General features: G+C 47.4%; 3 protein-coding genes across 3 annotated transcripts; all 3 read left to right on the top strand.

Moving 5' to 3' along the window:
* Positions 1-13,599: 13,599 nt before the first annotated feature.
* Positions 13,600-14,140, top strand: EV420DRAFT_1545394 (uncharacterized protein; the record flags this gene model as incomplete). Its single annotated transcript, XM_060473268.1, has 4 exons — positions 13,600-13,606; positions 13,742-13,834; positions 13,887-13,966; positions 14,034-14,140. The coding sequence occupies 4 exons, from the start codon at positions 13,600-13,602 to the stop codon at positions 14,049-14,051; spliced, it is 198 nt and encodes a 65-aa protein (XP_060330224.1). The 3' UTR covers positions 14,052-14,140.
* A 923-nt stretch (positions 14,141-15,063) lies between these two features.
* Positions 15,064-16,421, top strand: EV420DRAFT_1683076 (uncharacterized protein; the record flags this gene model as incomplete). The annotated part of the gene is made up of 5 exons (XM_060479240.1): positions 15,064-15,222; positions 15,250-15,336; positions 15,384-15,470; positions 15,524-15,957; positions 16,012-16,421. 5 exons carry the CDS (start codon positions 15,064-15,066, stop codon positions 16,412-16,414), a joined length of 1,170 nt encoding a protein of 389 aa, XP_060330223.1. The 3' UTR covers positions 16,415-16,421.
* Positions 16,422-18,726: 2,305 nt separating this feature from the next.
* Positions 18,727-20,545, top strand: EV420DRAFT_1480113 (uncharacterized protein; the record flags this gene model as incomplete). The annotated part of the gene is made up of 7 exons (XM_060469645.1): positions 18,727-18,823; positions 19,122-19,353; positions 19,501-19,537; positions 19,795-19,823; positions 19,880-20,015; positions 20,078-20,422; positions 20,450-20,545. The coding sequence occupies 7 exons, from the start codon at positions 18,727-18,729 to the stop codon at positions 20,543-20,545; spliced, it is 972 nt and encodes a 323-aa protein (XP_060330222.1).
* Positions 20,546-20,925: the final 380 nt, after the last annotated feature.

The raw sequence follows: 20,925 nt of genomic DNA, 5'->3' as shown, positions 1-20,925 counted from the left end.
TACGGCTACGTATAGGAGATCACGTGGAGCGGATCGAACTAGCCGTAGTCGATCTAGGCTCCACTCCCCTGTTCCTAGGGCATGACTGGTTACAACGTCATAACCCCCTGATCGACTGGGATACCGGGGCGGTAACTCTAGCCCGATGCACGTGCAGGAAGATCCCGTTTTCCCTTCCCGATACCGATCCCTCAGCACGATGGGACGAGTATGAAGAAGGGGATACCATTCTAGTCGTCGACTTCGAAGAAGCCTTCCACGTGCGAGCTATGGGAACCCGGGCTAATGAACTAGCAGCCCGAGCCAATGCCAAAAAGGCCACCAAGTCGTTTGAAGAAATAGTCCCGGAAGAGTACCAAGAATTCAAGGACATTTTCGACAAAGAAAACTTCGACGAGTTACCCCCCCGTAAACCCTGGGATCACGCCATTGAGCTGATTCCCAACGCCAACGCCAACTTAGACTGCAAAGTCTATCCTCTCAACCATGCTGAGCAGGAAGAGCTAGATAGGTTCTTGGACGAAAACCTGTCCACCGGTCGAATTCAACCCTCGAAGTCTCCCATGGCTTCGCCGTTCTTTTTTGTCAAGAAAAAGGATGGCAAGCTACGCCCTGTTCAAGACTATCGAAAGTTAAACGAGATGACCATCAAGAACCGGTATCCGTTACCACTTATCGGAGAATTGATGGACCGGCTGAAGAAGGCTAAATACTTCACCAAGTTGGACGTACGTTGGGGTTATAACAACGTGAGGATTAAGCAGGGGGATGAGTGGAAGGCCGCTTTCCGAACCAACCGCGGACTCTATGAGCCCCTGGTGATGTTCTTCGGACTAACCAACTCTCCCGCCACGTTCCAATGGATGATGAATGACATCTTCAAGGACCTCATCGCGGCCGGAGAGGTATCGGTTTACTTGGACGATATCCTTATCGCTTCAAAAACCAAAGCGGAACACCGACGGGTCGTCCGCCGGGTACTGCAGATTCTCCGCGAAAACAAGTTATTCCTTAAAGCGGAGAAATGCGAGTTCGAAGTGGAGGAAACCGAGTACTTGGGGGTGATCATCAGCGAGGGAAAGATCCGTATGGACCCGGTCAAGATTGCGGGACTGCTCGACTGGCCGGTCCCTCGGAGAAAGCAGGAACTACAATCTTTCCTGGGATTCTGCAATTTTTACAGACGCTTCATTCGCGATTACAGCAAGCACGTGAGGCCCTTAACCTCCTTGACGGGAAAGCAGGAATGGCAGTGGGGAGAAGCCCAGCAGAAAGCATTCGAAAAGCTCAAAGAGCTATTCCGCGAGGACGTTGTCCTAGCCATTCCCCTGGATGAAGGGAGGTTCCGAGTGGAGGCAGACTCGAGCGAAGGGGCGATAGGAGCAGTACTTTCTCAATGGCAGGACGAGAAGTGGAGACCGGTTGCTTTTCTCTCCAAGGCCCTCTCAGTCACAGAACGCAATTATGAAATTTACGACAAGGAACTGTTGGCCATAATGATCGCTCTCGAAGAATGGCGCCAGTACCTCATGGGGGCAAGAGAAGACTTCGAGATTTGGACCGATCATTCCAACCTCCAGTATTTCCGTAAACCGCAGAAACTCAACCGACGACAAGCTCGGTGGGTTACTGAGTTGGTGGAATACCAGTTCAGTCTACATCATAAGCCGGGGGCTCAAAACCGCAAGGCTGACCTTCTATCCCGAAGGGCGGATCACGACCAGGGGAAGGAGGATAACCGAGACGTGGTAGTGCTCAAGGCGGAGAATTTCAGGGCCCTCATCATGCCCACGGCCGAGGACTTGAACGAGCGAATCAAGGTGGCGACTCACGACCCTCGTCGCTGGGACAGAGGAATCTCTGACTCATTAAACCACGAGAAGGGAGTCTCTCGCGACCAAGACCTATTGTGGTATGACGGACGAATCTATGTACCAGCAGACTGCGACCTTCGAGGCCAAATCATAGCCCTCAAACACGACCATGTCACGGCTGGGCATCCAGGCATCGAGAAGACCAAGGAGTTAGTACTCCGGGACTATTGGTGGCCGAGAATGCGACGAGACGTGGAGGCATACGTAAAGGGATGCGACGTTTGCCAACGAACTAAAGCAGACCGTCGCCCCAAGAAGGCCCCACTACATCCCAACGAGGTCCCGGTTCGCCCCTGGACCCACATTTCCGTAGACATGATCACCAAACTACCCAATTCCAAGGGGTTCGACTCTATCTTGGTGATCGTCGACCGTTTCTCCAAAACTATCATTCCCATCGCATGCACGGAAGAACTTACTTCTCTCGGCTTCACCAAGATATTGAGAGACCACGTCTATGTGCCCTATGGGGTAATGCCAGAGAAGGTTATCTCGGACCGCGGCTCGGTTTTCGTCTCCAAATTCATGAAAGAGTTCTACACTCTTATTCACGTCGAAGGAAACCCCTCTACCGCATACCACCCCCAAACGGACAGGCAAACAGAAAGGGTCAATCAGGAAATTGAAAAATACCTGAAAATGTTCATGAATGATCGACAAAATGATTGGAGTGACTGGTTACCGCTAGCCGCCTTCACCCATAATAATCGTCGACACTCGTCCACCGGGTACTCCCCATACAAAGTAGTGTTTGGAAGGGATGGACAGGTCATTACTACCTCGCGAAAACCGACGGTAGTTCCGGCGGCAGCAAAGCTTGTGACGGAGATCGAGAAGGCACAGAAAGAGACAAAAGCGTCCCTGGAAAAGGCGGCCGAAGCGATGAAGAAGGCTTACGACAAGCACAAAAACCAAGCAGTGGAGTATCAACCGGGGGACAAGGTGTGGTTAGACACAACCAACCTAAACCTCCCCCGCCCCACCAAGAAACTTGGAGATCGTCGTGTCGGACCCTTCATTATCATAGCCAAAAAGGGGGCCTCTGCTTACGAGCTAAAATTACCCGTCCGGTGGAAGATTCACAACCGGTTCAACGAGTCGCTCCTAACACCTTACGTCCCTCCGGCCTTCCCAAATCAACCACGTCCTGAGCGACCACCTCCCGACTTAATTGATAATGAAGAGGAATATGAAATCGAGGAGATTGTGGAGCAGCGCGACAAAGTTGTCGGTCGTGGACGAACCCGTCGTACCACAACCGAATACCTTGTAAAGTGGAAGGGATACCCGAGGGAGGAGAACTCCTGGGTAAAACGCTCGGACATGGCCAACGCGGAGGAGCTTGTGAACGAGTATGAGGCACGCCTCCAAAGGATCCACTGGGAGGTTAATAAGTATGGACGAACGGTGGGGAAAGACGACAAACTACCCCCGGGCGCTGAAACAGCTTATCACGACCCGGATACCCCATGCGTCACGGATATCGAAACCGTTGACTCCTCAGAATGCACGAACCCAAGACACTCCGATTCACAATCCTCAATAGCGATGCGAGAAGTCACGGCAGAGGAAGCAGAGGGGACACCGATGGTGGAAGAAACATCGGACGAGGAGGACTCCGAACTAGACCTCGAAAACTTACAACGGGTCTATGAAAACTGGGAGTTCGACTCAGAAGTTGATGACGACGATGAGGACAGCATCCTATCCTTTTACAGTCAAACTGCACACAGTGGAGAGGGGACTGTGGACTCATTCGGGACGAACGAGTCTTAGAGAGGGGGTAATGTTACGGTTTATTCTTTTCTTTTTCTTTTCTTATGCATTCACGCTTACTCTACGCTGCTGCGGGACTGCGGTCCTGATCGGACGTTCTCACAGTACTATTTTTAGTCTATTCAACATGTACTTAAGTAGAGCCTTAGCTGGATTAAACCCCAGCTTCGGCTAAGGTTTAATCTACCTAACTTGAACTCCGTTCTTCGTGACTATCTGTCCCATCGACTTGTGTCGCCTTTGACTTGCTGAGTGTCGTCTACCGAAGTGCGAGTAGCGACCTTAGTACGATCTAAGTCGATTAGAGTTAGTGGCTCACAATGTATCACAGGCTGATAGCGTGTCTACTGAGCGGACAAGGTGCGTGCATATTATATCGTCAGCTCATCTCCATATCTGATTATTCAATGTTACAGATACTTTCTAAAGACTGCCATTTCTGAGATGACATCACAATATTATCCTTCTTGACAGTTCGACATCATCTCGCTGTACCAACATCTGCCAGTCCAAAGAAATGGGAATTCCTAAAAGGATTAGACCTGTTGGCTCAGAAACGACACGAAACACCACCTTACCATCGATGTTACCCCTTGTCGTTGAGGAAGGATAGTCTTTCTTCACTTGCATAATCATGTCAGTGGTTACAATGTGCCATTGGACCATGTTTCACCTTGTTCGTTGGGATCTTCACTGTACAATGTCCACTTGGCTCGTTCGGTCCACTCCTCTCCTAGTCGCGTACAGCTCACCTCCGCGTCAGTTGGAACAACACCTCCTACATCACCTTCAGCTTGCTTCGTGGTGCTACTGTCATATCCTCCAACGCTTGTACCCCACCTCGCTGCATGTCATTTCCTCTGGATCGATGTACCGTTCAGCAGTCATCTCTTGGTATTGGTATAGGCCTGAGATGCGGTCACTCTTGACATTCTATAATTGACGGTTGCTCGTTGAAGAGGGACCGTGTCTTAGGTCTAGCGTTCTTACTGCCTGCTCAAGAGGAATGTGTGGGCCCACGAGGGCCGTGCTGATCTTCCGTTCTCCTTAGACTGAAATATGCGGTCCCTCTCAAATATTTTTTTTTCAGTAGCACAATTGGCTTGTCCCCAGTGGTGTGGAAAGGGCTATATGTCGTCAAACTCAAGATTAACAGCGGTAACGTTTTCATACTGCAAGTCTCACTGCACATTTGTACCTTCAAGCTTTCACAGTCAACAAGGGACACGTCTCTTCTCCCCAAGGGCCCCGATACAGCATGTTGCTATTTCTACCAACCCTTCGATGGCCACGAGCGTGTCATACAGCCCTTCGTTCACATTGATTTTGTTAGTAAGGCGGGTATCAAGTTTCGTTTCATACTTCGCAGAACTTGGTACTGATTAATGATTTTTTACAGTATCTAGATCACTCCAATTACAATTGAGCCTCGGTCTGAATGGAGGGATGTCATGGTTACCGAGGGGCACTAGAAATTCAGCGTGGTCACCTGTGTGGTACCACGCATGCGTGGTGCATGGCCACACACGCCACGCAAGTCATTAGTTGAACTTGAGTTGAACTTGCCTTGACAGTACATATATACTGTGTGATAATAAGAATGCTTCGCTAAACATATCCTTTTATCTATTTCTTATTCATTGGTAAATTGTTTGCAACAAATAGATCTTTGTTCAAAAATATTTCAAAGCTTAAATTCCGCCAATTAGAGTTTTTAGACCTTCAAATCTCGATTTCTAGGTACCATTGTATCTTCCATGAGTGTATTTAGGATTATAAGAAGGTTAAATATCGAAAATTAGGTATACTCTCATTTTGCTAGCTTGAACTTATTAATCCAAAGATATCGCAACACTATGAACATCAATTCAACGTTGCCTTCGCATCAATTGTTCCTTGATTGCTCCAATACCACCAAACCGATCATTTAATTTCCACAAGAACAACCTTTCTTTATGTACGGGTATACCTTGGACCACGCAACCAACCATGCTTGCATACCACGCAGCCATGCAACCATGCAGCCATGCAGGCACACCATGCAGGCTGACCATGCACAGCCACGCAGACTAACCACGCAGCCACACAGGCACCACGCAGGCATCACTGGCCCGTACAACATTTTCCTTGTAAAACCTGTCTTTATTCATACGTCGGTAAGGTATAATGGCCACTTATTTAATTGGCCTCTTTGCTCCGTGTCATTGATACCTATTACCAACCATAGATTATGGTGTCTCAAGTCTTGACAAAGTAAGCGGCAACCCCACATCATGTACCTTATTACTTATGGCTTAGAAAGCATCCTTTGCGGCCTTTTCGTGTTTTTGGGATACTCAGGAAATTGTTTTCTTCTGCGGCAATGCTTTCGACGCTCTTCAATTGTGGCAATCCCTTTCAAATGATACTTTTATGATACAGATATCCTTCGAAGTAGTTGGATAGTGACACACTTAAGCAGTCATTTTTAAACCTTACAAATACTCTCAATCAAGACGGTTCCATGAAGGCTGCGACAGAAGAGAAGGAAACGTGTTGAGTCACATGAGCATCAGCAGATTGGGAAAAAAATTGCTGGGGGTTGCGGCGACCACGGTCTGGCGGAATTCTTATCCGCCTCGTCAAGGCCTCACAGGCCCATATAACCAAGGCGTAATGTTGTGCCCTTTTCATAGGCTATTATAAACCCACGTAATAATTACTTGCTCTTTGAGATTGCATAGAATTATTTTCAGCTCATGTATCACTACCGTAAGCACAATAAAATGTAGCCGGGCTTGCACAGACTGATTCAAAACTGATTGAAAAGTGGTAGTAAGAATTGAATTTGATTCTTAGGTGTCTAAAACGATGACATAAATGTATTACAGGTCAGAAAACCCCATATCATTGATGTCGAGCTCGAGGTTGTTTGACTCTACAGATCCACCGCAGGATCGGCACCTTCTATGGAAAAGCCTCTCGCCATCATGGTCTTCATCGTCTGGTCCATCGGTTCCCGTTTTGTGTATGGAGGATGACCTAGCTTTATTTAACCCTGTAGTCGAATATTGGCTTCACAGAGGTTCTTGTGAATTGAAAGTCATGATCCTTCGGATGCTCTACTGAATTTTCACTGTTCAACCAGAATCAGCGGAAGACGGGAGCCTGAGAAAGGAAAAAGAAAGATCAGACACTAAGAAAATTACAAGAAGTGAGACAGGGTGCATGGCATGAAAAACGATGCCCAATTAGTTGATTCCGAGTCAGAGATCTTGCGATCGTGTCGTTGTGTGATGTACCATGTGATAGCTCGCAGTTCGTTCTGAGTTTTAACTCACCACTATTTACTCATTTTCCTTCTCGTCGTGGAGGCCTATTAGGCCAGACCCAGATCTACAAGACCTGTCTCCTCTAGGCCTATTCTTCTCCAACACGGATGTCTTCTTCCGAGCTCGGAACTCCAACATAATTTCTTTCAATATAAATACAGTCTGAAGTCACAGCTCTCAAGCAACACCATCATCTCTCCAAGAATCGCAGATTTCCAGCCTGCTTGGATCCTCTCATCTATCAATGCATCAAGTTCGACTAGTGGTCTTTTGAAGTGACGTATTGCAGAGTTGGAGGAGGAAGTGGTCGTGTTGAAGGGCACTCAAGTCAAGCATCGGTGAGTTTGATAATGATTCTCTCCTTGGGATTCGCTCCATAACATCTTAGGAGATTATTCAAGCCGATGAGTTGTGCCCTTCCCCATGCAATGTTGCTCTTTAATAGTGTCCGGAGCGCCGAGGATGAGCAAGTCCAATGCCAACAGTTTGAGGTGACATTCTTTTTCCTAGCGATGTTTTCAAGGCCGAAAAGATTGAAATATCTAGGTCCCCTCCTATCAGTAACTCTGGGAAGCGATTGGCAGCGAAGACGGAGGAGCAGGAGCGAGATCATACAGTATAAATTTGAGGTCACTTGTGTAAACTGTAGTGTACTTGTATTATGTTCACCGTAATAATAAATATACTATTTCAAGTCTCTCCAAGTCTCGAAGAGTGAAACTACAAATTATATATGCCCCCAGTCACCTACAAACTACTAGCTGCTACAGGCCCGCTTTAAGATGGTGCTCGGGTTATATTTGCCCATGGCATCAAGTAATTGTACTAATACCTTTCGAAGCCTGACATGCATTACTGATATCGGAAATGCTCATAAGGATATGTGTAGAATTATCATTTTTCCACGCTTCATATGGGCATATAAGGCTGGTGCAATTATTTCGGACGTTGCCATGCATTTCGAGCCTTGCCACGGGCTTATACGGCCAATTATATTTTTGTTCGATTCGCTGATGATTTGATGGACTTTTGATCAACTTTTGATTGTCCCTGTGATTTGTCAGCCACGCTGACGACCACGCAGCCACGCTCCACGCGACCACACAGCCACGCAGGCTACCACGCAGAATTCTTCTTGCCCGTTACCGAGAAGTTGGAAGAACACAAGGCCCCATCAATGATCAGACCGATTTATTCAAGAGCACGGAATCGGGAAGCGGCTGGGCGGCATAGACGCCGTAGTAAATTACGTTGCATCCATCGGTATGAGGAAGTGTTAGATCATCTGTGCTCCAGCTTGTATATTGACGAGTACTGCTCACTATTTGTACCAAGCAAGGATGTTGACTAACCGCTGCGGCGAAACGTTTCAGACGCGTGAACATATCATTCGCGAGTGTCCTCTCTACAAGAGATGACGGAAGTACTCCGAAACACCAAAGGCAGAAGAGGGAGCGGAAGGCCTAGAATAATAGGGAAGGAGACCTGTACCTCAATCGTGTGTTAGTAGATAGTTTTACTTGTGGCGGTTATTCAATGTTGAATCAAGGGCCAAAAAAAAGAGGAGTCCGTGACACAATTGAATCTGATCAACTCAAATCTTTTGATGCCTAGATCTGTGCATGTCAGTGTAACTAATCGTCTTGACGAGAAGCAACCTCACGATCAAGATCATCGGCTACATACATTGTTGGTCTCATCCACGGCTTGAAAACGTCAAACCGCATATCTCCTTAAACAGCGACAGCAGTCGCCACAATGCTGCTGTTGAACAAACGCGAACCAATCACTGTGAGTGTAATGCAAAGCCTTCAGCACATGGGAGGCACATCGCAAACTTAGGCTGGACATTTATGGTTTATGAAAGACCATATGAATAAAAGACAGGGTTAAATCAGGAGTGCTAGTCGATAAAGATGGGGAGTCGATGTTCTAAACATCGTCTTTCCCGCGCTCTTTGAAGTGACGAACTCGTTCCATCAGTCACATGGTGAACGACAAGAAAAGATAAAGTTACCTAGCACCGGGTCCATGGATAACGGTTCCCTCCTTGTGACTGCAAGCTTCCTGGAAGGACATGCTTAAGAAAGTTCACTTTTGTATTTGAATCAACACCCCTGCTAACCTCCTCCTTCACATGCAATGTGAGCACTATGCCTGCGGGGGAGAATGTCCAAGGAGAGTGCTTGCGTGCATCCAGAAGAAGGGCATGTTTCGTTGAGATACATGGTTGTGGCTAGATTCGTCCGAGTCTGGGATGATGATAGGGACGACGTAGAATGGCAATGCTGCGTCGGGTTCGACGTCGACGTGAGAATGAAGTCAAAGGTACCGCAATTCATCAATGATCGGGAACTCCCATTGGATGACGCTGGAAGTGGGCGCACTGGACCTGATACGTAGCGAGCGCTGCTCGGAAGAGGTGCGATAATTTTAATCCCCAATCAGAAAGAGTCGGATATGCAAGAATAGCGAGCATGGTGGACCGGTAAGCCAGCCGAAGCAGTTTCACGAAAGGGCATCTAACTTGTATGAAGCTCCTTCGATTCACCGGTCCTATCAGCTAGACCTAGCTAGACTTATTCGTCAAAAAGGTCGACATTACTAATAAATTGACGGAAGTTTTATCTTGCGACACAATCAGACAGGCAACGAGATAGACGTCCTACGTGAAACTCACCTTAGATGAAAGCTTCTTGAAAAAAAACCAGGGATGTTCGGTGGTTCTCTGTCTCCTTTGCAAATTGAAAACATGTTGGGAGCGTTGGCACGGTCCGGTTCCTCCGCGATCACGCGCACCATTTCCGTAGTTCTCCGTTTGTTTGTAGCTACACCCGCGACTATCACTAGCCATCAGGCATTCTCTCTATCGGACCTAGTGATACGGTTCCAATGTCATCGCCAGGAAGATTTCGCCGTCAAGGCGCTAGCGACAACAGATCATTTCATTTCATGGGTTACTCGGACAGAGCTCATCATCTAGCCTTCCATTGGCCGGTGCGGCCTAGGAGTAAGGAGCTAAGTGTGCACAGTGCGAAATATGTATATGACCTGATCGAGATCTTGTCGAGAGGCAGATCTCATGAGCTGTGACATGGACTGCTGGGGTGATCCTGATCATCGGGGACGAAGTTGCTCGCTTCCTTCGGCTTTGGGCTAGTTGTTACGTGTTCTCACAAGACGTGTGCTCTGCTCTCCGTACGGAATTCCTTCGCAAATTTGTATGTCGCCGGTGCGCATGTCTTGTCCCTTGGTACTCAGTGGTCAAGACGGGTAGTCCTATGCACTGAGCCCGGAACACGACACTTCCTGCTCACATCTATCTGCTTCATGCTCGTCGTACAAGGGATAGCAGCTGAGCGACGAAACTAGGTCCTAATAATGGCAGTCGTCGATTTATCATTTGCTCATGGCTGCTGTTTTCACCCTACTTTATGAGACTTAGATGGCGTGCGAGAAACAAAAGAAAAATACTCACATCTATTTCACAGGTCTGCACCTAATGGGCAAATGCCATAGTTGCAATATGTAACTTTACAACGACATATGGTTGCCTTTCTCCAGATCGTAATTAAATAAACTCAAGGCGGGTCGCCGAGAGTCATTAGGATGGAAAGGGATAACTTCCTTGCACCAGCACCAATGACAAGCCGAAAGCTGACCTCGAGGAAGGCAACGCACGGTGAGGTAGGTGGCAAGCATTGGGGGACATGGCAGCAGTATAAAGAGGCGAGGAATTCATGCAGAGAGGGTGGGTCGTACATGTGGAGGTCGAAGAGGATTATGAAAGGAGCGAGCGAAGCAGGCGAAGTGGTTCTTGGCTAGTAGGGACGTGGTCAAAAGGCGGAACTCTCAAGAATCTGTCGTTACCTTGTAGCCGCTAACAAGATGGCAAGCGGCCATGACGTCGACGATAAGGCTTGAGCTAGCTCCCTTCAAACATTTTATTCGGACTGGTGGACGCCGATATACCGAGGAGGCCCTACTGGTAGCCGATTTGTGCTAAACTGACCATGAGATTCGCCGCCCGCGACAATGGATTGACAACGCACCCGTTCCCACTGGCCGTGGGTTCTTCAAAGCAAAAGTGCTTCTTTCAAAGCACTCATCCTTTCCCCTCGTCCTCAGAAATTATACTGCCATTGCGTCGTGAATTTGCCATCATGCCTGGGAGAGTCTTGACATTTGTACCCAGCAGCGACTGGTGCTTCATGTCAAATCACACCGAGAAGGGCGTTGGCGAAATGCACAACAATACCATAGATAAACTATAGTACACTGTGGCAACGGAAGACGTCTCCATCGGCTGGTCAGTCGTCTTTTCGTCCTTGATTTTCGATGGCCTTCATCTCCTCTGGCTGGCAGCAGTGAAGCAGCAAGAAATCGACACCGGTACATCTGGTATTGATTGTGAAATTGGTCTTCCTTGAGAGAAAAGTAGTTACGCACCCATTCCCACTCTTCCCAACATCCAAGCCCTGCATGTACGTGCAATTACAAGGCCGTAACACTCATCGTGCTACGACATCGAGCGATTCCCATAGCGTGCCAGTTCGTCGGCGACGTCCTTTGGGCAGTATCATGTGCTCGTCTTAAGTGAAGTGTCCAGGACGACGTACATAGGATTAGTACCTCTTCTCAGTCTTCATTCAGCTTCAGCGTTAATCCCGTGTTGCTCCTCGGTGATTTCTCACGTCGAGGAGCTAGCAATAAATAGTAGAGACGTCAACTCCAAGCGAGCAGAGAAAAAAGATGACAATAGCCTTGGTGGTGGTACCGGTGCAAGGATGTAGCGGTCGAAGATGCAGCTGTAACCACGTGGGACGGGTTGGCTTAAGTTGTGGATCCAAATAGGTCCCTCCCTCCCTTTTATCAGTCACTCGCAAATGTCACGGTATAGTACTGCTTCCCAGCGCTCGTTTCCCCTGGATTCCTTTTGTTCATCTTATTCCCTCCGTGTCTTTCTCGTAAATATCCTCAAAATATATGATATCTGCTTCCAAAGCGCTGCCAATCATCCCGCTACACCAGTACGACTTCATCGAAAGGATGAAAAGCCCCACAATGGACTTCTATGTTGATCGTATGTGTACCAACCAGTTTTATTTTGCTTCCCTTCTAAACTGGCTAGCCAGATATTATAAACGAGCGACAACAAGCGCTACTGGTGCTAGAACCTGAAATAACGTTGCCTCCAGTGTTGGTTCACCTTTCAGCTTCACGAATCACCGTCCACCGTATCCAGCGCCGATGCAAATTGCAATGGCGCCGTGAAAATTTTACAGGATTTTACTTATGCTCTATAGTCTCAAGGATGGCGAGGCAGGTATGACCAGTCGGGGGCTAGAGCCTGCATATCGCACAGCGTCTTGTCCCCTTTGTGTTCGGGTAAGCATTGTCCTTTCGTACGTGTTAGAAACTTATTGATAATGCTATACACAGTGCATGGTGCATGATGCCACGCATGACCTAGACCAAAGGCATCCCGCCGCAGAGAACTGGCAACATGCTAGATGGTCGCTGGCATAGGTGACTTCGAGCCTCAGAAAAGCAACTTGTGTCGATGACCACCAAGTTGAAGAATGAAGCTGGGAGATTAGGATGTTAGCTGGGAGGACCGTACGTATATCGTTTTTCTTCCTTTGTTTCTAAATCTTACAGCTGTCGCTAGCCATCAATTCTGCTTTACCACTCGCTGATGCCCAAGACGCACCGTATGGCTTCGTCCGTCGCAATTATGCACAATCGAGCAAAGTGAATTATGGGCTATGACTATAGGAATCTATGGGCGTAATAGCGTGCAAAAATTCATGTAGGCACCAGTTGCATTTTTCCGGTCGCAACTTGGTTATTAGCCACCAAGTTCGCTTGTATTGTTCCGCAAGTTAGTAATTTTTTTCGCAAGTTTGCTATTGGTTATAGCTTTAGAATAAGTAAGGCCTGGGCTGTGATATACAAATTTCTGTCCAGTCGTCCGGACACCTGACATTGGTTATGAACCACATGAAAACTAACATTCTGGGAAGGAATATGGTACCTACGCCGTTCAGCAGGAGTAACTTGTGACTGGGAAAAACCTAACTTGCGTTCATCGGATTTTTTGCACGCTATTACGCCCATAGGAATTGAATGTCGGACATTAGTATCTCCCTTGACAACCCTGGTATCTACGACGACGCACTGTGGTACACTCACCACTCAGCCCTGCAAGAGGCAATGGGATGATCGCCGTGACCGTAGTACGGTGTATATGGACGGTCTCTAAGGATCGCAACGGAAACGTTAACCAGCTCCAATTGACTGACTGCGAACCACGGCTATGAACCTGTCCGTTAGTTTGATATCTCATTTCTCGGTCAATGGTCTCTGGTAACGCACTCCTTTGTCCCCGGCACCAATCTAGAGGAGTTGATACATATCTGCGCCAGTTGAGATAAATTGGTGGTTCCTTACTACTGGGATGTGAGAGAAGGAGATAAGCACATTTCTGTCCTTCGGCGCCTGATGCTATCTGCTTATGATATAGGTCACTTTTTCACCACTTTGGGAGACAGCCTGAGTCTTATCGTATAAAGGGTCAGGCATAGCACTGGAAACACAGCGCTACTGTTCTTTCATCTTTCTGTCAGTGTGATATAATGCCTAGTAAGTGATCCGAGTACGTTATTTTGTTCAATGGCTCACCTATTGGGGCGGGGCAGAATCATTCGTCACCCATCTTAACAACTGCAAGACGTCTTGACTGAAATACCCGCCTTGATGCTCACTATGCTTCCTTAGATTTTCAGGCTCAGGGAGATACCAACGTTTTAAGTTATCAAGAGTCGGTCGTCGGGCCCTCCAACAAGGCGGAGTGGACTGTTATTTGCAAAGGTAGGGTTCTCTCTTTCTTTGAGTCACGCCTAGCCCATGACGGTGTAATTAGTATCTGGTGAAATTAAAGGGATAGGCGTGGGTCCTTCCAAATCTGCCGCTAAGGAAAGGGCAGCTAAGCAAGCGCTTCAGGTGAGGTTATCGCTCCTCTGCCCACGATTTAACTTTGACCGATGAATATTGCTATCCTTCTTTCTAGGGCCTCGGTGTAGCTTAATCAGCCTGCGTCACTAATAAGAACTTTTTGACTGTATAAATAATCTATGTACGGGCTTCGTTACAATAACACCTGTGTTTACCCTCGGCAATTCAATTCAATGATTTTCCGTGGTGACTGCACTTTACATAATCAAGCGCTTTCAAATTTTTACTTTCAACATGGCGCCTTGATCGTTGAACTTTGTTTTGACTCTTGGAGCGGCAGTCGTAGGTATTGTGGATTCCATGCAAGATATCTTTCATCTGCTGACGGCTTTGTTTCCAGGGGTCGTTTCTGGGATGTACATGTTCGAACCATTGATCAAAAACACGTAAGTCAGGAAAGCTACGAGCTATAGAAATGGTGTACGCCATCGGAGACTCGGAGCCGCGCAGGCGGGCCTGCGTGCTATTTATACGTCATGCATATTACCCCACTGTATTAAGGCCATCTTGGTAGATGTACAACTTGTGCTTGGCCGCATATGAAATCGCGCAGTAATGCCAACAGTACACGGAGGTGTTCCTCCGAGTAGCTGGGAAAGAGTTCGACAAAGCTGTCAGTGAGGTTTTCCAGAATTAATTCAAGTTTACTGATTTGCCTAGCATGTACTTATCCGTAAAATTTCTCTCAAGTCGCCTCATGCAAATTCGAACACGTTCGAAACGGATTTTGCGAGAATCCCGTTCGAAAGATTTCAGGGTCAACAAAGTCCTTTGCGAATATGCTCTCATGGTATGGTGTTAGCTACTGCTGCTGAAGTAAGGTCTATTCTAATCAGTTGGATGTCCTTCGCTTAGTAGGAAGCAGGAGTTTGAAGTCACCTTTAGTATGATATATAACCGAGTCTATCTATAGTTTCAGGACAATTCAAGACCCGGAAACTGATCTTCGAGTCTCTCAGCCTTTCTATTCACTCACGTCGGGTGGTGTACAGAAGAATACTACCGAAATCTTATTGCAAGCTACCTATAGAAAGCTGCAGACAAGACCAATATTTAGTTCTTTACTAGCCATTCAAATCGTTCTCATGACCGCCAGCGTAGCAGCCAAAGGCATCTCTTTTTTCACGCCTGAGAAAAACCCCCTTGCTGGGACCGCAGCCGCTTCCCAACCCGATGATAAACCTATACCGCTTCTTTTCCAGCCACTCACGATACGAGGGTTAACTGTGCAGAACAGGATCTTTGTAAGTCATCTTACGAGGCGATGACAGCGTCCTCAATGCCCCCCTGGTATAGGTATCGCCCATGTGCCAGTATTCAGCAAACGATGGAAAGATAACCCCCTGGCATTTCGCGCAGTACGTTTCATATGTTCCGTAATTGATAGCATCTTATCGTCTTACAGTTGGCGGCATCTTCACCCGTGGTCCTGGACTTACGTTCACTGTTGAAGCTACAGTCGTCATTCCAGAAGGCCGCATCGCTCCAGAAGGTGCTGGTATCTAATCGGACGAACATGCGGCTCTCTGGGCGCCTATTGTCAAGTTCGCGCATTCGCAGAACCAGAAGATCGCGATGCAGCTGGGACACGCTGGTCGAAAAGCATCCATCAACGCACCATGGTTACCTGGCCCTAAATTGGCGACGGCGGAGCTTGGAGGATGGGCTGATGATGTCTATGCTGCGTCGCCGCTTCGATTCAATGACGACTATCCGTTGCCGAAAGAGATGTCGAGGGAGAGGATCAAAGAGGTGGTGGACGCATTCAGGAAGGCGGCAGAGAGAGCTGTGAAAGTCGGGTTCGATGCTCTCGAGGTCCATGGTGGACATGGCTACTTGCTGTTTGGGTTCATGAGCCCAACTAGTAACCATCGTACCGATGAGCATGGTGGAAGCTTTGAAAACCGTATTTGTTTCGCTTTGGAAGTAAACGACGCGATTAGATCTGTGATGCCTCCCGAAATACCGCTTTTCTACAGGTGAGTCGGTTTGACTGGTACTAATGGTCGGCTACTAACATGTTTGCTCGCCAGAATCTCAGGAAGTGAATGTGTAGAACAGACCCTCCCCAATATCCATTTGTGGCGTTCTGAGGATACCGTCAGAATCGCGCCTATTCTCGCAGCTCACGGCGTCGATGTTTTAGATGTGTCGACTGGCGGCAACAACAACAAGCAGAAGATTATTCCTGGTCCTGCGTATCAGTCACCGTTAGCACATGCCGTGAGGAGAACCAATCCTGGATTACTGGTCGCCACTGTAGGAGGCATAACTGACGGCCATACTGCGCAAGGCATGTTGGAAGACGGTCTAGCTGATGTGCATCAGCGAATTGGACAAAAATATATATGCCCGTATAAGCCCGTGGCAAAGGTCAAAATGCATGGCAAGGTCCGAAATAATTGCGCGAGCCTTATATGCTCATATGAAGCGTGAAGAATTGATAATCCTCCAAGTATGGTTATGAGTGTTTCCAATGTCAGTAATGCATGTCAAGCTTCGCAAGGTACCAGCACAATTACTTGATGTCATATGAAAGTATGACATGAGCAACATCTTAAAGTGAGTTCATAACACCTAGTAATCTTCGGGTGGCCTGCTGTATATACTATGCATATTTTCACTCTTAGAGACTTGGAGAGACTTGAAATAGCATATTTATTACTACCATAAAGAGAATACAGGTGCATATATACATTTAATGCTGTGCCTGTTTATATAGATGGGCTCGAATTTGTTCTAACTTCTCCCCTGCTCCCCCCTCTTCGCTGCCAATCGCTTTCCAGAGCTGTCGTTGGGAAGGAACTTGGAAATTCAAGTCTTTCCAACCTTGAAAATGCTACTAGGAAAAAGAATGTCAGTGCAACCCCGCAACATATGAGAGAATCACCTCAATTTGTTGGACCTTCTCATCCGCGATACCTCGGATGCTATTAAAGGGCAACGTCACACGGGAAAGTACATGCCCCATCTGCTTGAACTCCCTAAGATGATATACGGTGCCAATCCCAAGGAGAGAGCTATTCTAAACTCACCGATGCTTGGCTCAGGTGCCCCTCAATACGACCGCTTCTTCCTCCAACTCTACAATACGTCGCTTCAGAAGAGCAACGTTTGAACTTGATGCATTGATGGCTGAGAGGATCTTGGTAGGTTGGGAGTTTGCGATTCTTGGAGAGATGGTGGCATGTTGCTTGAGATGCTAGCGTTGGGCCTTGACTTGTGACTGTATTTATGTTGAAAACTATTCTAGCTCCGAGCTCAGAAGAAGAAGTCCACATCGGAGAAGAACGGGTCTAGAGGAAGGGAGACCTTGTGGGTCTGTGTCTGGCCCAATGGGCCAGGGGCCTCCATGAGGAGAAGGAAACTGAGTTGAAACGAACCAACGAACCGTGAGCTATCACGTGGTGCATCACAGCCACCATGACGCATCGATCTGGTGATCGCGAGTTGCTATCCTCCGACTCGGAATCAACTTGCACCACTAGTCGCATGCTCAGTTTTTCATAAAATGCACCACATCACTTTTTATCATGTAAGCTTCCCCTTTCTCCTGTGTTCCCACAGAAGCGGGGTGTGGCCAAAAAATCAGTACACCCAAAGGACCCTCACTTCGCAAGAATCGCTGCGAAGTCGGTATTCGACTAGTGGGCTCAGGTAAAGCTAGACAAGTCTCCACACACAAAATGGGGACAGATAGACACTAGATTATGGAACTGTCATGGATGTACACACATAGGGAAATGATGGCAAGGATCAGAGCTCTGAAGGCAGTAGGGATGAGAGACTGTGTGAAGAATGCACCAATTCTGGTGGACCTGCAGAGTCAAGCTACCATGATGTCAAAGATATAGGGGTCTTCTGATATGTATTATATTTATATGTCATGCCTAAGAGACAAATACAATCGCTACTGCCATTTTACAATCAATCTGTGCAAGCTAGACCGCATATTATTGAGCTTATGGTAGCAATATATGAGTCGGAAATAATTTTATGCAATCTTGAAGGACATGTTATTATTATGTAGGTTTCTAATGGCGTATGAAAAGGTCGCAACATTGTGCCTTGGTTACATGGACCCATAAGGCCTTGACAAGGCAGATAAGAATTATGCCAGACCGTGGTCGGCGTAACCCCCGGCAATTTTTTTCCTGATCTGCTGATGGTGGTATTGTGCAGTAGAGCCTTCCAACAGAAGCTGGGTCTCGTGTTAAGATGTGCGCAAGACCTTGATGTAGATATACATCTTGCACATCAGATACGATGAGGCTACAAGATGGGGAGGATTTGATGAAAGCTAACTTGTAGACTCCTTTTAGTATAAAGCATTTTAGTGTAGAGCAAAGCAATCCGAGACTATGAGCGTTTCAACCTGTAGATATTTGAGACAGTTTGATGACAGAAAACCACAGTAATCATCGAGGTATTTGTCAGGGTGACATCCGCAGGGCATCGTGGACAGAACAGAGAGCCATGTGACAAGTTGATATTTTACCACTTGTGGGAATAACTTCGAGTCAGAGAGAATAACGAAGCCTTGTGAGTTGAGAGCTATCTTGAGATAACTGCTTGATAGTCATGAGTATAGTATGCTGCACAACACCAGTTTAAAGAGGATCTTGGTGTCGTATCAAGACTCAAGTGAAGAAATGCTGCCCAGCACAAGCCAGCACATGGGCCAACTGTAGTGATCTCTGCCACATGCACTGAACTCCTCACCTGGACCACCACAGACCAACATCGTCATGAACATTGCTATGGATGATTTCGCAGGAACTGAGATATGTTCAGCAGTGATGGATACATACTGGGGAGTGGCAGTCGAAGTCCCTTCATATCTTGGTAAGACTAAGTATTGTCTTTCTCTTGCATTGCCAAAATTCATCAGTATACACAGAGTATGGATACAAGGCGTAAATTCAACCTAGGCCTATCCCGGATACTCCCCTTTGAAATGGAGAAACAATGGGCTAGATGGTTGCTGATGACTTAAAAAAAACATCGACGTTGGTGACCACCATGCTGGAGGGTGTTAGTTAAGAAGACTTGCAGATCTGTGTGCTCATTGTCTGTTTTTCTCTAATTCTCAAACTCACAGCTATTTCTAGCAATCAGTTCTGCTTTATCATTATTACTGCAGTCTCGTATGCCCTGGCATCTGTCGCACTCGTGCAGCCAAGCGAAACAGGGCATGGGCTACAGCTATCAAGATCATGGAATACCAGTCCCTTTACCACACTGGCACTTATGGCGAGCAATACCCACGTATCGACACCCACCACTGTGAGAACTTGCAAGAGGCATGACGACCGTCATCGTCATACTATCAGCTACAATCTTGACCAGACATTCAAAAGGGTGGGGAAAAATTGGTGCGTTACCTTTAACTCTATAGGACGAGCCTCACAGACGATGTAGACACTACACTTAGAACAAAAACATGATACTGCCTTGGCGTCACCGACGATACTACCAGCAATGTCGGCTTCGCTTGTGTCATAGCATGACAAATCTTACAGCCCGATAACAGCATATACATGCAAGTCTTGGAAGATGGTACATGACCATTTTTCTTTAGCAAGTGTCCAATTTCATAGTCAAGACTAGACGCCGATCCGCAAGAGAACACTCCTCGCTGCCACCAGTCAGAGGAAAAGATGAGCAATACGCTGACTGGACGATAGTCTTGGCATGCGCTTCATGCCTCATATCACGCTCTTATTGATATGATTCGATGTGGATATGGATAGTCGCCTTCAATGTCTCTATCTCAAAAAGGCTCAGCCTGAGCAAAGCCATCTTCTGTATTACAGACTAGCAGCGCGTCAACCTGGCGGACAAGGTATGCCCACATTCCCGTCGCTGGCTCGTTTCAAAACTGATGAATTAATGGTACAGATACTGTCTGAACCTCGACAACTTGGTGCTGACATCCGATGTTAAACCTCTCACTGCAAGGATTGGTGCTGCTACCTCCCAGCACGAGCGACTGTCCATCCAAGACTGCTTCATCGGTGCCGCCATCTCAGACATGGTTGCCTTAGTGGCCTATCTCGATAGAACGTACCCTCTCTTGGAATCTGTGCTCATACCCAGTGCATGGCTCACCACGTAAGGGCTGTGGGCCTGGTCGTTCCTTCTTGGGGCCTTATGCCGGTACCAACACCAACACCCACTAGTATGATGATACACTACTTTACCCTCTCCGGCGCAGCAGTCGACGCTTTTGCTTTTGTTCTGGCCATTCCTCTTTTCGTGCTGAACAACAAAGATAGGAGATGCTACGGCGGTGTAGATGAGGCTGAGGGAGCTCCAAAGGTGCAGGTGCCAGAGGGTGGGAGCAGGAGAAGCTGTGGACGAATGGGTAGCTTACTCAGAAAATTTTCTGTCTCAGTGACCACTGTACCGAGGAGGCTGCTAGGTCAGAAGACTTGCAGATGTGTGAGTCAATTCTGTTTTCTTCTTTAGTCTCTCCAACTCATCGCTGTCACTAGCCTCCGGTTCTGTTTTACCATCATCACTGAAGACCTGTATGCCCCATCTGTCACACTTGTGCACAATTGACCATTCAAATTGTGGGATGCTGGCCACTTCACCTGACAATGGATCCCTGCATGTCCGAACTACTACTGCGAAGCCCTGCAGGGGGCATGTTAATCACCGTCATGACAGGAAACCAGGGAATAAAAAAGAAATTGGATTGACTGTCATTGAGACGACCTCCATTTTTATGAAGGAACCACTATGGTCGACCCTCGCCATATGACTTCGCCAGTTACTGAAAGTGTACTGCGGGACAAGGTTTCACCCCGCTCAGCGGTATCGGTTTCCTTTCAAGTTCCCCCCTCCCTTCCTTGCCCCATCTCTGCTCCATAAGCACCCATACTCAGCCTGTTTGGCACATCCTTCTTCTCTCCCTCAATCGTCGTTGGCTCGTGTAACTT

Source organism: Desarmillaria tabescens (assembly GCF_030435595.1).
Source record: "Desarmillaria tabescens strain CCBAS 213 chromosome Unknown EV420scaffold_19, whole genome shotgun sequence".
Classification (NCBI taxonomy): domain Eukaryota; kingdom Fungi; phylum Basidiomycota; class Agaricomycetes; order Agaricales; family Physalacriaceae; genus Desarmillaria; species Desarmillaria tabescens.
The sequence above is the reverse complement of the archived record's forward strand: the minus strand, read 5'-3'. Positions and strand labels throughout refer to the sequence as shown.